The 14,682-nt window shown below is 38.1% G+C and overlaps 1 protein-coding gene across 9 annotated transcripts in view; it reads left to right on the top strand.

The window, feature by feature from the left end:
* The window catches only part of Phc3 (polyhomeotic homolog 3), a 79,967-nt gene that overhangs the window by 13,467 nt on the left and 51,818 nt on the right, over window positions 1-14,682 (top strand). For 6 of the 9 annotated variants that reach the window (XR_004772095.1, XM_027392047.2, XM_027392046.2 and 3 more), the window contains exons 5-6: window positions 7,455-7,613; window positions 9,820-9,918. The exons of 1 other annotated variant lie outside the window; for it this stretch is intronic. Coding sequence is in view for 7 of the 8 variants with exons in the window: in XM_027392047.2 (XP_027247848.1) it covers window positions 7,455-7,613; window positions 9,820-9,918 (258 nt within the window). In the remaining variant the exon portion in view is untranslated. The remainder of the gene's footprint in view (window positions 1-7,454; window positions 7,614-9,819; window positions 9,919-14,682) is intronic. 2 more of the 9 variants (XM_027392049.2, XM_027392048.2) reach the window with 1 other exon arrangement.

The following is a 14,682-nucleotide window of genomic DNA, read 5'->3' as shown; positions in this document are numbered from 1 at the left end:
TTTCTTCCTTCATCTCTCCCTCCTTCACCTGATCCCTCCCCACCTACTCTCAGTCCACCCTCAAAACTTATTCTACTTCCCCTTCCCAGGGAGATCCATGAATTCCCCCAGAGCCCTTCTCCTTAACTAACCTCCCTGAGTCTTTGTATTGTAGCTTGATTATCAGCACCTAATGCCCACTTATAAGTGAGTACATACTGTGTCTGTCTTTCTGGGTCTGGGTTACCTCAGGATGATTTTTTTTTCTAGTTCTATCCTTTGCCTTCGAATTTCTTGATGTCATTTTTTTTTAAACATCTAAATACTCCATTTTGTAAATATACTTATTTTCTTAATTCTCTCTTTGGTTGAGGGACATCTAGGTTGTTTTCAGTTTCTGGCTATTATGAATAAAGCCACAATGAATGTAACTGAACAAGTGTCCTTGTGGTAAGGCGGAGTGTCCTTTGGGTACATGCCCAAGATTGCTATAGCTGGGTCTTAAGGTAGATGGATTCCCAATTTTCTGAGGATCTGCCATATTGATTCCCAAAGTAGCTGTACAAGTTTGCACTCTCACCAGCAATGGAGAAATGTTCCCCTTGCTCCACAACCTCACCAGCATGAGCTTTGGCTTGTGTTGTTGATCCTAGCCAAGATGGAATTTCAAAGTAATTTTGATTTGTATTTCCCTGATGGCTAAGGATATTGAATATTCCTTTAAGTGCTTCTCAGCTTTTTGAGATTCCTCTGTTGAGAATTCTGTGTTTAGATCTGCACTCCATTTTTAATTTGAATATTTGTTTTTTTGATATCTAGTTTCCTGAGTTCTTTATATATTTTGGATGTTAGTCCTCTATCATTTATATAAAAAGTCTTTTCCCATTTTGTAGGCTGCCATTTTGTCCTTTTGATAGTGTCCTTTGCCTTACAGGAGCTTTTCAGTTTCATGAGGTCCCATTTATTGTTTTTTTTTTTTTTTTTTTTTTTAAAGGTTGTGCTACCTCACCATTTTTTTTTTCAAGATTTTATTTATTTATTATGTATACAACATTCTGCTTCCAGGAGAGGGCACCAGGTCTCATAACGGATGGTTGTAAGCCACCATGTGGGAATTGAACTCAGGACCTCTGGAAGAGCAGTCAGTGATCTTAACCTCTGAGCCATCTCTCCAGCCCCAGAGGTCCCATTTATTAATTGTTGATCTTAGTGCTTGTTCAGGAAGTTATCTCCTATGACAATGTATTCAAAGCTATTCTCTATTTTTTTTTCTATCAGGTTTAATGTGTCTGGTTTTTGTTTTTTATTTTATTTTTTTCCAAGACAGGATTTCTCTGTGTAACTTTGGCTGTTCCTGGAATTTGCTCTATAGACCAGGCTAGCCTTGAGCTCATAGAGATCTACCTGCTTCTGCCTCCTGAGTGCTGGGCAATGTGTCTGGTTTTATGCTGAGGTCTTGTTTTTCCCTTCTTCCAACTCCTCATAGAAACTCTCTACCTCCCTAGCCATGCAACTTTATGTTCTTTCTTTACAAAAATCAGAAAATAGAAAAAAAACTCAATGAAACCCACAGAAACAGCTGACCTGAACAACAGGGAGCTCTTGGTCCCCAGACTGATAGCTGGGATACCAGCATGGGACTGATCCAGACCCCAAGAACGTGGGCTTTAATGAGGAGACCTTGGAAATCTATGGGACCTCCTGTAGTAGTTCAGTACTTATCCCTAGCATAGGAGTGGACTTTGGGAGCCCATTCCACATAGAGGAATACTTCCTGAGGCAAGACACACGGGGGTGGGCCTAGGCCCTATCCCAAAGGATATGATAGACTCTGATGACACCTTATGGAAGGCCTCATTCTCCCTGGGGAGCAGAAAGGATATGTGATAGGTAGGGTTTTAGTTGAGGGGGGATGGTAGGGGAGGAGGGGAGGGAGAGGGAACTGGGAGTTACATGTAAAACAATCTTGTTTCTAATTCAAATAAAAAAAAGATGGAAAAAAAGAAAAAAAAACCCCTCAAAACAAGAAATGTGAACAAACCCCCATTTTCATTTAATCAAATAAGAAAAAGACCAAAAATTCAAAAAACAAACAAACAAACCTCAAAGCAAAGCAAAACAAAACAAAATGAAATAAAAAGTCCACAAAAATACCACTGAGTTCCTTTTGTATGGGCTGGCTCCTTCTGGGCATAGGGATCTGATGTCTTCTTTTGGCCTCTGTAGCCACTTCATTCACCTGCCATCCCCACCAACTCCCTCACATATGTACACAAGTAAAAATAAATCTTTTTAAAAGAAAATTCAAGTTATGAGAAATTCAAGTTCTAACATCATACCCAGTGACATCACTGTTATTATGATGTGTTATGAAAGCTTGATTGAATGGACATGATTTTTCATGTTAAATTCTGTAACTGGCTAGTGATGTAACTTAGGGCAAGTAAGCTATTTAATTTCCTAGCACTCCAAGCTTTTGTGATACTGTCTATTTAGATTCTCTAGTTTTTCTTCATTCACATATCTCTAAATTTAGATTAAAGAGAGAAGGTTCAGTAAATGATGATATGGACTGAATTGTGTCTTCCCAAAATTCATATGTTGAAAACCTAACCCATGTTTGTATACTAGAAATAGACTCTGTAGTGAACTGATTTAAAGTTAAATGAGGTCTTAAGGGTAGAGCTCTCATATTAGAGGAGCTCTCATCAAAGAGGAAGTTTCCAGTGATCTCTCTAGCATGGGAGGATGTAGAAGGTAGCAGGCTGCTAGCTAAGAAGAGAGCCCACACTGGAAACTTAATGGACCAGCACTTGGGTTTGAACTCCCACACTCCCCACAATTGTAAAAAATAAATTTCTTTTTTTAAAGTTTGTGGTGCTGGGAATTGAATATAGGCTTTCCTGCATCCTTATGCAGCTCTACCACTTAGCATAGTCCCTGTTGCTCAAGTTGTTGGGTTGTGGTATTCTCTTATGGCAGACTAAGACAGACCAGGCTTTGGATCTTATGTTAAAGTTAGCCAGACAGATAAGTTTTTGAATTTTCAATAATACTGTTTTTGAAGAGAGGATTTTATTAAATAGAGTACTGGTGATTTGGATGTTAATTTATGACTTTTTCAGGGTTTCTTAAGTAGTTTGTTTTAATTAGTGTTCTATTGTTGTGAAGAGACACCATGACCATGACAACTCTTATAAAGGAAAACATTTAATTGGGGCTGGCTTACACTTTAGAGATTTAGTCCATTATTGTCATGGTGGGAAGTCTCACAGCCTGTAGGCAGACATTGTGCTGGAGAAGTAGCTGAGAGTTCTACATCTGGATCAGCAGGCAGCAGAAGAGAATGAAACACACTAGGCCTGGCTTGAGCTTCTGAGACCTCAAACCCCACCTCCAGTGACACACTTCCTCCAACAAGGCCACTCCTCCCAATAGTGCCAGTCCTTGTGAGCCTATGGGGCCATTTTCATTCAAATGACTACATTTTACATGTATGATAAAAATATGTGTATCTATTACATTGAAGGGTGAATGGTAGGGATAATGAGCATAAACTAGAATATAGATAATTTTAATATAGGCTTTTTATTGTTGCAAGTAGGTCATCTATAAACACAATCCTTATAGGATACAGTTCCATTTTCTGGAATTAGGTGATAGAAGAGGGTCTGATCCTGACCAAATAATAATGAGATTTTGGGATGGTGGTTATGGAAAGGCAGCCAATTATCTATTGTTCAGCATTGTGCTAGTTGTCTTGAGTGTGCACACGAGTTATAGACCCTTCCTTCATGGACAGCAATATTCATTTGAAGAATTATACCTAGACATAGAAATTATTTTAAGTATATAATCAAGTGATAATTGGCATGGTGGTGAATAGGAAAGAATTTGAAGGGATTGTCATATATAAAGTAGTTTTATATGGGATGTTAGTTTTTACAAAAAGTTTTCAGAGCCCAACAAAATAATGGATACCTGAAACTGACCTGTTTTGTTGGGTTCTGTGTTAGTCTTCTACACTCAAGAGAAAAATCTGTTCTAGTACCTTTGGGTGTGTGTGCATTTGTACTTTGCATGTGGAAGACTGAAGTCCATAGGGGGTCTGTTGTGATCATATTCCTTTTTAGTTTTTGATACAGGGTTGCTAATTGAATCTGGAGCTCCTAGCCTACCTTAGAGTGGCCATCCAGCAAGTCCCAGGGATCCTCCTATCTCTGCTTTCCTAGTGCTGAGATTATAGATTTGTACCATCTTGCCCCACCTTTTATGTTGGTACTGGGGCCAAACTCAGGTCCTCATTCATGTGTGACAAGCACTTTACTGACTGAATCATCTCTCCTGTGTTCTGTCAGGCATAGTATTGGGCACCAAAGATATATTCAAATAAATAGTCAAAGGCCATTATGGTGAGCATTCTGTTTGGTGGATATCTTATGATGCCTTACTTGTAGTGAACACATTGGAAATAAACTTGAATATTTAGTATGCCTGAAAATTTCTGTTTCAAACCCTTTGCAATTATTTTAACAAGGGTGTTGTATAAGTATTTTTTTTTTAAGGAAATTTGAAAACAAGGATGTTTGTTTTCAGAATTTTAGCTATTAAGCCTGAAAGTGCAACTTGATCATGGAGTACTTGCCTAGCATGCCATATGGCAAGGACTGAAAACAAATACTTTCTTCATCTACAAATAGAAACAGAGGGACAGTAGCAAGGATCAGACCTGGGGGTAGGCAGGGAAAAGGTCAGGGAGCCATGGCATGCTAAAAGGACAAATGTCACCTACTACTGATCCTAGCAAAATAGATTATCTGATCCACCTAACAAAGAATTCACTTAACTGCTTTGAGGAAAATTAAAACTTTAAATACAGAAAACCAATTCAGAGATTTCATCAGTGAAAGTTAACAGATTAAAATTTAAATAAAAAAATCCAATGCAAATCTTGGAACTGAATAATACATTGAAGAAGAAGAGGAGGAGAAAGAGGAAGAAGGAGGAGGAGGAGAAAGGAGGAGGAGGAGAAGGAGGAGGAAGAGGAGGAAGAAGAGGAAGAAGAAGAAGAAGAAGAAGAAGAAGAAGAAGAAGAAGAAGAAGAAGAAGAAGAAGAAGAAGAAGAAGAAGAATGCAGCCTGGGTTCATAGCCTGTGGCCTCCAGGAATGGCTTAGCCTTGGACTGGAACCTTCTGATTGTTGTGGCTGATGCAGTCAACTAAATGCCTGACCATATCACAGAGTTTATGAGTCCTATCTAGGGCAAGGGTAGGTTGTTCATTTAGTGAGTGGGTACCAGCCTAGAACTAGGGGTTGAGAGAGTCTGCTTGAGTCTGGGGGAGGGGTAACACAGGTAATGTGAATGGTTTCTCCAACATCTTTTCTTATTATGTTGTGACTATCTCCAATGTGTCTCACCTGGGTCTCATGAAGGGAGATCCATGTGCAGATATTTCAAGTTGATGTTTCCTCTGGTGGAAGATTGCTACAGAGCCCTGCTTTGCCATTTTGTTCCATCAAATTTAATGTGTGGATTGTATTAGAAGGCTATGCAGGGACTGTGAATTTGGGTTTTATACCCATACATGATAAATGTCTGAAATTTTTGATTCTCATAGGTGTCTCCCTCCACCCTTCCAGTATGTCAGGGCAGGTATAACAGCTTCCCAGCTGCTTGTCAGAATATATGATTAGAGCTTTTCACATATTGATCAGCCTTTCTCAGGATCTTGTCTCAAAATAGGGATTTTACTTCCAGCTTTACAGTATAATAGGCCAGCATGGACATTTCATCTTTGTAGACTTAATAAGCCTGGAGGTGCCTTGGTGTCAGCTGTTGCTTATGTGTCTAGGTTGGCCCTTCTTACTGACACCTGGGCATTTTCCTTCCCTGCTCCCTTGTGCACTTTAGCTCCATTCTTGTTTTCATGTTATTTGAGCATTTCAGAAAGTCTTTGAGCACTTGGATATGTATTGTATTCACTTCCTGAATCAGAAGTCTAATAAGCTATTTCTTAATTTTGTTTTCTACTTTGTTCCACAAAAAGATTTAAAGTGAGGTTGAGTTATGTTATTCTCTGAAATCATTTAAGAATGAATGATACATGAACATGATATGACTTGGAAAGACAAGCAAGGATGTAGTGTATCACTCTCTTCCCTGTTTCTCCACCTAACTCTTTCCATTTCCCCTTCACAGATCCAAGCAAGTTGACAGTTTCTAATGTGTTTTTCAGGGATCTGTTAGACTACACACTTTTGTTTTTGAGCTAGTATTTTATTATGTAGCTCAGGCTGGCCAGGAAGCTGAAGTGTAGCCTAGCTCAGACAAACCACAAACTAACAGTCCTCCTGCCTCAGCCTTTCTAGTGCTGGGATGACAAGCTTGTGCCACCCATTCAGCCACATACTCATTCCCCCCTTTTACTTTTTTTGTTTAGACCAAATCTCATGTACCCCAGGGCTGGCCTGTAACCCACAAGTCTCCTTCCTCAGCCTCTTGAGTGCTGGATTATATGACTCACTACACCTGCTTTCTTACTTTTTTGGGGGTGGGGTGGGGTTCTAGAGGGTTTCTCTGTGGCTTTGGAGGCTGTCCTGGAACTAGCTCTTGTAGACCAGGGTGGTCTGGAACTCACAGAGATCCCCCTGCCTCTGCCTCCTGAGTACTGGGATTAAAGGCGTACACTACCACCGCCTGGCTTACATCTGCTTTCTAATTAATTCTTAAGCTTGACTTGAAACTTTTAAAATGTTTGTTCATTAATTTTGTAGCCAATATTCATGATGTTTCTGTTTTGCACATAGCAATTGTATTTTCTTCTGATTTTAGAGCTTTTAAGTTAAAGTGATTATGTGTTACCTGCATGTTTTTAATATATGGATGGATTATTTGTGTTTTAAATTTTGTTCACTTCAGAAGCTCCTCAAAATGTGAGAGTGTGACAAAGCAATGTAGCAAAATTAGAATTTTAAAGTTACTCTGTGGAATATTAAAGTAATTGGATATTAGCCCTAATTTTGGGAAGGTAGTTGTAATGACATTTTTGTTTGTTTGTTTGTTTGTTTTTTGAGACAGGGTTTCTCTGTGTGGCTTTGGGGCCTGTCCTGGAACTCGCTATGTGGACCAGGCTGGCCTCAAACTTTCAGAAATCTGCCTGCCTCTACCTCCCGAGTATTGGGATTAAAGGTGTGTGCCACTACCACCCATCAAGTAAGGAGGTCATTTTTAAGATGCTAGAAGTCTTATGAAATGTGGATATGTTTCAAAGTTGTTCCAGTAAGTAAGCAGTCTATGCCCTGTGCTTGTATTCAGTCTGTGCTTATATGCAAGTAGTTGCCCAAAGTGAAGGGTTCTATCAAAGTTCAAAGCCTGTCCTTGAGGTGTCTACCATTGATGGCCTTGCTTTAGCTGGGTGAAGATGAGAACATGGAGGCAAGATACGGAAGATAACCTGTTATATTTCCTTCCTTAGATCAACCTCTCCACTTCTCCTACACCTGCTCAGTTGATGAATCGTTCCCAGGCTTCCAGTTCTACTAGTGGCAGTATTACCCAACAGACGATGTTACTAGGCAGTACCTCCCCTACCTTAACAGCCAGCCAAGCTCAAATGTATCTCCGAGCTCAGATGGTAAGATACAAGATACCAGCTTTTCAGTGTCTAAGGACTGGAGAGTGCAAATGTTTCTGGGTTTGATGCAATAGGCATTTTTAATACTTAAACAGTATTTAACAAGTGAGAGCATGTGCTTGTGTGTGCTCAGCCTTTGAACACTTACAAATATGCATAAATTCCACCTTGAATTCAGAGGCCTTCTTGGTAACAATATTTTTTTAATACTGTTACTGATTTTAAAACTTTTTTTCATGTTTTGACAACCCTACAATTCAAGTTTTTTTGTTTGTTTGTTTTGCTTTTCGAGACAGGGTTTCTCTGTGGCTTTGGAGGCTGTCCTGGAACTAGCTCTTGTAGACAAGGCTGGTCTCAAACTCACAGAGATCCACCTGCCTCTGCCTCCCGAGTGCTAGTATTAAAGGCGTGTGCCACCATCTAGCAACTGAAGAGCTTTTTGTAACTGATGGCATTTTACAGTTTTAGTACTTACAGTGATATATAAATCATTTATTCTGTTGATATTGATGATTTATGTCCAAGGACCTTCTGAAATCTGGATTGGAGTTCTGATAGTTTTTCAGATAATTCATAGCTTTGGTTATTACTGTCTCAAATTCTGTTGCATTCTTAGGTGTACTTCAGGTTTTTTTCTTTATTATTATAGTAATGGTAATTGGTAATTCTATAATTAGGTACCTACTGTTTTCCTGATTAATTGATGAACTTTTTTAAGCCATGTAGACATTGGCTGATATAATTTTGTACAGTTAGGCAAATGTTTTGGTATATATAAGTATATATATGTATTTCATTAGTTAATTTTGCAGTACCAGGGATTGAAACGGGGGCTTCATGAATAGTAGACAAGCGTCCTAGCAATACTCTCAGCCTCCTTAATATTCATATTTTTGACCAATGAACTGAATATGTATCTGATCCCTACTTCATTTAAAATTGGAAATTTTTGAGTCGTATTGCTGGCAGGAAGTGATGATGTGACACAACTTTTATTTGCAAATTGTAGAGTAGATGTTACCTTTTTCTTTTGGATTACTTTTCTCCCTTGAAATTGTTTTTAATAATATGATTTGAACTATTTGAAATATTTTTTGTTCTGTTTTGTTTTTGATGATTTTGACCTTTAAAATGGGCAATTCATACTGCTCAAACAGTAATATTTTCCTTTTTGGGTGGAGAGCTTTTAGGCCGCATGCACCAAAAGTAAGAAAATTTGTTGGTGAATTTACTTAGATTCAGTAAATGAGTAAAGAATTAAAATGTAAAAGAAGGGGTTCAGGAAAGGTGTGTATGGGGTGGTAAATAGGAGCAGGGGATAGTGAATATGATCACTATGTATGCGCATGCATGAAAATCACAGTGAAACCCAGTATTGTATATTTAATACCTGCTTGTAAAGGTTTAAGATGAGAAAGTTCCCTAATTGATCATTTTAGTTTAAATAGCAGGAAGTAGAAAGTACCTCCTGAAATGACTTTAAAATAGTGTAGCTACACACTCTAAAACCTATCATTATTTACTAAATCCAGTTAGACTGAATAGACTGTATTGTCTTAGAAATTAATGGTACTTGTTTAATGTTAAAAGTTTGAAACAAGATGGTGATGTACAGGTTGTTTATTTCTTTTGTTGTTTTGGTGTGAAGGCCTTTGGTTGCTCTGTTTTAACATTCTAGCATTTACATTTAGAACAAATAGCCCTTTACAAACAGGGTTAACATCAAGAGCAACCTTACTTTGTCCTACAACTGGTCCCTTGTAGGTGAGAAAGATCATAGTGTAGTATGTGGCACTGTTACTGTGTGGACTGAAGAGACGTTTTGGTGTTTCTTTTCCTGTTTCTTAACAAACATTAATCTATATCCTAACAGTTTTATTTTCACTTTCCATCTTAGGAATCCTGAGATAGTAGCTTTTACTTGGGACAAAATTGGGTTTGAGGGTCTCATCTCACCAAAGCACATTCTTTTCTTTGAATAGTTTTCCCTACTCTTAGAATTGTGAGCTATTTCAAAGCTGTTGATGACTTTTTTAGCTCTGTGATCATAACTTTGTTGTCGTGTGAAGCCTTTTGCTTAGGAGGTAGTCCTAATTGGCATTGTCTCTCTGTCACAAAGTTCAGTCTCTTGCCTGCTTGCTACACACTGTGTGTGGGACATGTTCTTTAGTCTTAGGGTATTATTTTTGGTTTTCTGTCTGTACAGCTGATTTTCACACCCGCTACCACTGTGGCTGCTGTGCAGTCTGACATTCCTGTTGTCTCGTCGTCATCGTCACCTTCCTGTCAGTCTGCAGCTGCTCAGGTGAGATTGTCTATCACAGTGTGGTACTGGAGGTCTGGGTCTCAGTGGAAAGACGGTCACTGCATTCGTGTTTCAGCTCCTCTGCTCAGAGTGCATTGCCATGCCTTTCAGGTGACATTCACAGAACCCTGGGAACTTCAAGAGCATGCTTGCTTGTAGAGACAAGAAATAATTAAACAGATTCAGATTAGTAGACGTACATCCATCAAGTTAATGAAAGTTCTAATAACGACACCGTAGTGTTAGTTCTATTGTGTGCCAGATTTCTTTTTTATGTGCGGTATATTCTTTTTGTAGATTGCCTTTGGAAGCAGTTACATAACAGATAAGTCAAAGTGGATGGTAATTTTAAGTTTAAAAATGAATTAAATCAGGCAATTTGAAGTTAAAAACTTAAGTAGAGTATTACTTTATTTGGTACTTTGGGAAAAATGAACCTTACTTTCCCTTTTACTCACAAAAATAAAATAAAAGTAGAATATAGGCCTAAAGTTAAAAATAAAAAAATTAGCCTTCCAGGACAGATTCTTTGCAAGTCTAGGGTGGGCAAGGCTTCTTTGGGCACAAATAAGATTGACTAGAAACAATAATAGTGATAAATTGGACTTAATGAAACTAAAAATTATTCTTTAAAGAATCATTAAAAAATGAGTATCTAGGCTGCAGGCTGAGGATAACTATTCTCAATATATGTATCTGACCAAAGACTGTATCTAGAGTATAGAAAACATTCCTGTAGGTTAATAATTGAATCATAAGGTCAATTACAAATGGAAAAAAGATTTGAAGAGATAGTTGACAAAAGACACTCACCATATAGGGCAGATGTGGTGATGTAAGCCTTTAATTCCAGCACTTAGGAGTCAGAGGCAAATATAGCTCTCTGTGAGCTTGTGGCCGACTTGGTCTACATAGTGAGTTTCAATACAGCCAGAAGTATATAGTGAGACTCTGTCTGAACAAACAAACAAACAAAGAGACAATGTACAGAAGTCCAATGAGCACATGATAAGATGTTCAACATCATAGATCATTACAAATGTGCAAGTCAGAACCATAAAGAGCATCATCAAACAATCATTTGGGGGGCTAACTAAATGACACTGACTGACACTATACAATAGTTTATAATAGCTATGTATTCTTTAAATGCTGACTGTATAAACAGATGGTGTCATATTCATACAGTGGAATAGTTAGTACTCAAAAATGAAAAGAGCAAATCATCCATACATCTCATAAACATTATGGCTAGCAAATGAAGCTAGACAATGAGTACAGCCTCTGTGATTCTGTAGTTTTTAAATTTCAGGAGAGGGAAAACTCTCCATAGTGAAAAAATTAAGTTAACAGAGGTAGGAAAAATTGACTAGGAGGGATGTTTAGTGTATTGGTTGGGATGGTGGTTATATAGTATATACCCACTGTCAAAACTTATGGGACAGTTGTATCTTATTGTAAATGATACCTTAGTAAATTTCATAAAAATCATTTAGATTGAGTAAACTTTTAAGTTAAAATAATTGAGTAGACTATTACTTTTTATGGTGCTATTTTGTTGTTTTTTATAGTAAATGTTTTAGACTTCATGACAGACATTCATACATTGGGTCATCTTTGTCTTAAATATCTCTTGTTCACTTTTATTGATTGATTAATTTTGATTGATTGATTGATTGATTGAGACAGGGTTCTCTATAGCTTTGGAGCCTGACCTGGAACTCGATCTGTAAACCAGGCTGGCCTTGAACTCACAGAGATCCACCTGCTTCTGCCTCTTGAGTATTGGGATTAAAGGCATGTACCAGGCTTTAATCTTTTTTGAGACAGTGTTTTATTAGTAGCCTTGGATGGCCTGGTACTTGATGATTGCCCCAGGGCTTGAGCTTGAGACAGTACTCTTGTCTCAGCTTCTTCAGTGCTGAGACTACAGGTATGAGTCACCATGCCTGGTGCATTTCATTTTTTGTTTCATATTTCAGCTTTCTGGTAAATCTAAGAAATGAGATAGTGGCTGGTTGTGGTCCTGCATGCCTTTATCCCAGTGCTTGAGAGGCAGAGGCAGGTGGATCTCTGTGAATTTGAAGGCAGCCTGGTCTACAATGTGAGTTCCTGGACAGCCAGGGCTATACAGAGAAACTTTGTCTCGAAAATCCAAAAGAAAGAAAGGAAGGAAGGGAAAAAGGAAAGAAAAGAGAAATGAGATAGTAATAATTCATATTCTTTGATCTTTTTCATGGAACCTCTGTGTATTGGTATATTTAATAATAAAGACTAATTTTCATGTATTAGTTATAAAGATTTTGGTCAGGTAAACTCAGAGTTTTCCTAACTTGCTCCCTGACCCTTTGTAGTTCCTTACCAGGAACTACCAGGGGTCACTAAATGCTAATTCAAGGTTATCCCTGCTAAATTTTGATTATTATCTTGGAAATGATACCTCAGTTTTTACAAGAGGCAAATGAGGCAATCAGAAGTTACTTAGTACAGTGCTGCCACATACTGAGGTATATCTCCTGCTTGCTGTCTTTGACATTGTGTGAAGACAAATCATACATTTGGTTGTTAGCTTTTGAGAAACTAGAAATGAAGAGATAATAAATAACCATTTAAATGTTTGATAGTTTCCATGATAAACCAGCTGTTTAGGAGATAATGCTTCTCTTTAATACGATCTGGAGCTCAATTTGCTTACTGTTTCTCATGGTGAAAGCATTCTTATAAGTCTTTAATGTAGTTCATGTAGTTTGTGAAAGCGGTCTTCTGGTGCCATTGGATGTGACCTGTCTGCTCTGTGGCTGTGCCGGTCTGACTTGGTTAAGGCTTTCCAGGGACTGGAGGGATCTTTCTGTGAACACTGCTTTTGAATAAGTCTGGCAGTGGTAGGCCATGCTGACCAACAAAGACACAACTTTGGGTCCAGGACTATTGGTTTTGAAATTTTTGTTTTGTTTGGTTTTGTTTTGTTTTTCAAGACAGGGTTTTTCTGTATAGTTCTGGCTGTCCTGGAACTCAGACATATGCCTGCCTCTGCCTCCCAAGTGCTGGTTCTAAAGGAGTGTGCCACCACTGTCCTTTATTCTTTTCTTTTTTACTTTTCTACTTTTTTAAAAAAATTAGGTCTGTAGTTTAAAAATTATATTTTTTTTAATTGAGAATATTGGATCTGTAGTTTAATGTTCTAATTTTTACTGAGTAAAAACTATTTTTTTAAGACACAGTCTCATTGTGTACTTCTGGCTGACCTGGAGAACTTTATATAGATTAGGCTGGCCTCAAATTCACAGAAATCCATCTACTTCTACCTCCAGAGTGATGGGATTAAAGGTGTGTGTCACCATGACTGGCAAAAGAAGGATGTTTGTACTAGAGTAAGAAGCCCTATTTATCAAAGGGCACTCTGGGAAATTCTGGTTTGAAGAGAAACCAGCTTTTTACATTAAAAAGCTGGGAACTAAAGCTCTCCTGTGGCCAGCACAGCACTGACACCCCTCCCCACTTCTGCAAAGAGAGGATGCTGTGCTAGTGTCTGCAATGCTTGAGTCCAGTTAAATGATTCTGAGAATATTTTGGTAGTGAAATATTCATTATATATCACAAAATGCTAGAGTGAAATTAGCAAAAATACCTTATGCATGATGTCAAAGGTTTTATAAAATCATAGGCTTTGAAATGAAAATTAAAGCTAGGATACCCATTATTCCTCATCTTAGGATGGGTTTTCTTCCAAAATGAAACTACCCTGGGAATGTGGTCTTTCCAGTAGTAAGTAGTACCTTTGGTGCTATAGTTTCTACCTTGTAATTTATTTACTTCAAGTTGGTATTTGAGCAAAGATGGCAGCAGAGTAGCTAAAGTCTACAAGCTTGTGTAGAACACAACATCATACTTAACTTTGGTGGCAAGTGCATTGTCTTTCAGGGTTCCAGAAAATAGCAGGCACATTATAGGAATGGGTGTGGTGCAGGTATTAGGGATCATTGTGTCAAATCTTCAGTTACTGTTCAGACGTTTTTCATCTTGAAGGATTCATTCAAGTTTTTCAGGTTGTTTATTCTTGGTTGTCATTATTATATGGTCTACCACATGGATCATTTGTGGAAAATGTTATATTCTCTCTTATGTAGTTCTTCCTGGGAGAGTTTATTGTCAATTTACTTATTAACTTTTAGACTCAGATCATGCTGTGTGGCCAAGACTGTGCTAGAATTAACTATGTATCTTAGACTGGATTTGAACTTGTTTGCGATTCTCCAGCTTCTGCCTCCTTGTGCTGTTATAGTAGGCCTGTGCCTCTATACCTGAAAATAGTTTTTTTTTTTTTCTCTCTTGTCATACTAGATATGGTACCCAGGGCCTTGTACATACTAAGCAAGTGCCCTCCCACCTAACTACATCCCTGTCCTTCCTGAGATATTTTAATGTGCCCCCATTAAAGTGGTGAAGTTTGTTAGAAAATATGAACAGATTTTAGTGTTAGCATAAGAGCCATAAGTAGAATCAAATAACCTTTCAAATAGCTATGTGATGTGATTTCAAAATCAGATATAAGAGACTATTCCCGACTTAGGAAGTTTCCAGTGTTTATAGTTCTGAATTGCTAGGGGTGCAAAAGTCAATGCCGAAACCCCTAGCCTATTAGCCAGAGTCTCACCATTTCACAGATGTGAATGTTAATAATGCACAGACAAGCTAGACATTGTTCTGTAGGCCAATCTCACATTCCAAGGAAGCATCCTGGAGCAGAAGGAGGAAATTCCTCAC

Source organism: Cricetulus griseus (assembly GCF_003668045.3).
Source record: "Cricetulus griseus strain 17A/GY chromosome 1 unlocalized genomic scaffold, alternate assembly CriGri-PICRH-1.0 chr1_0, whole genome shotgun sequence".
Taxonomy (NCBI): domain Eukaryota; kingdom Metazoa; phylum Chordata; class Mammalia; order Rodentia; family Cricetidae; genus Cricetulus; species Cricetulus griseus.
Note: the sequence above shows the minus strand (reverse complement) of the source record. Positions and strands in the feature narration are given on the sequence as shown.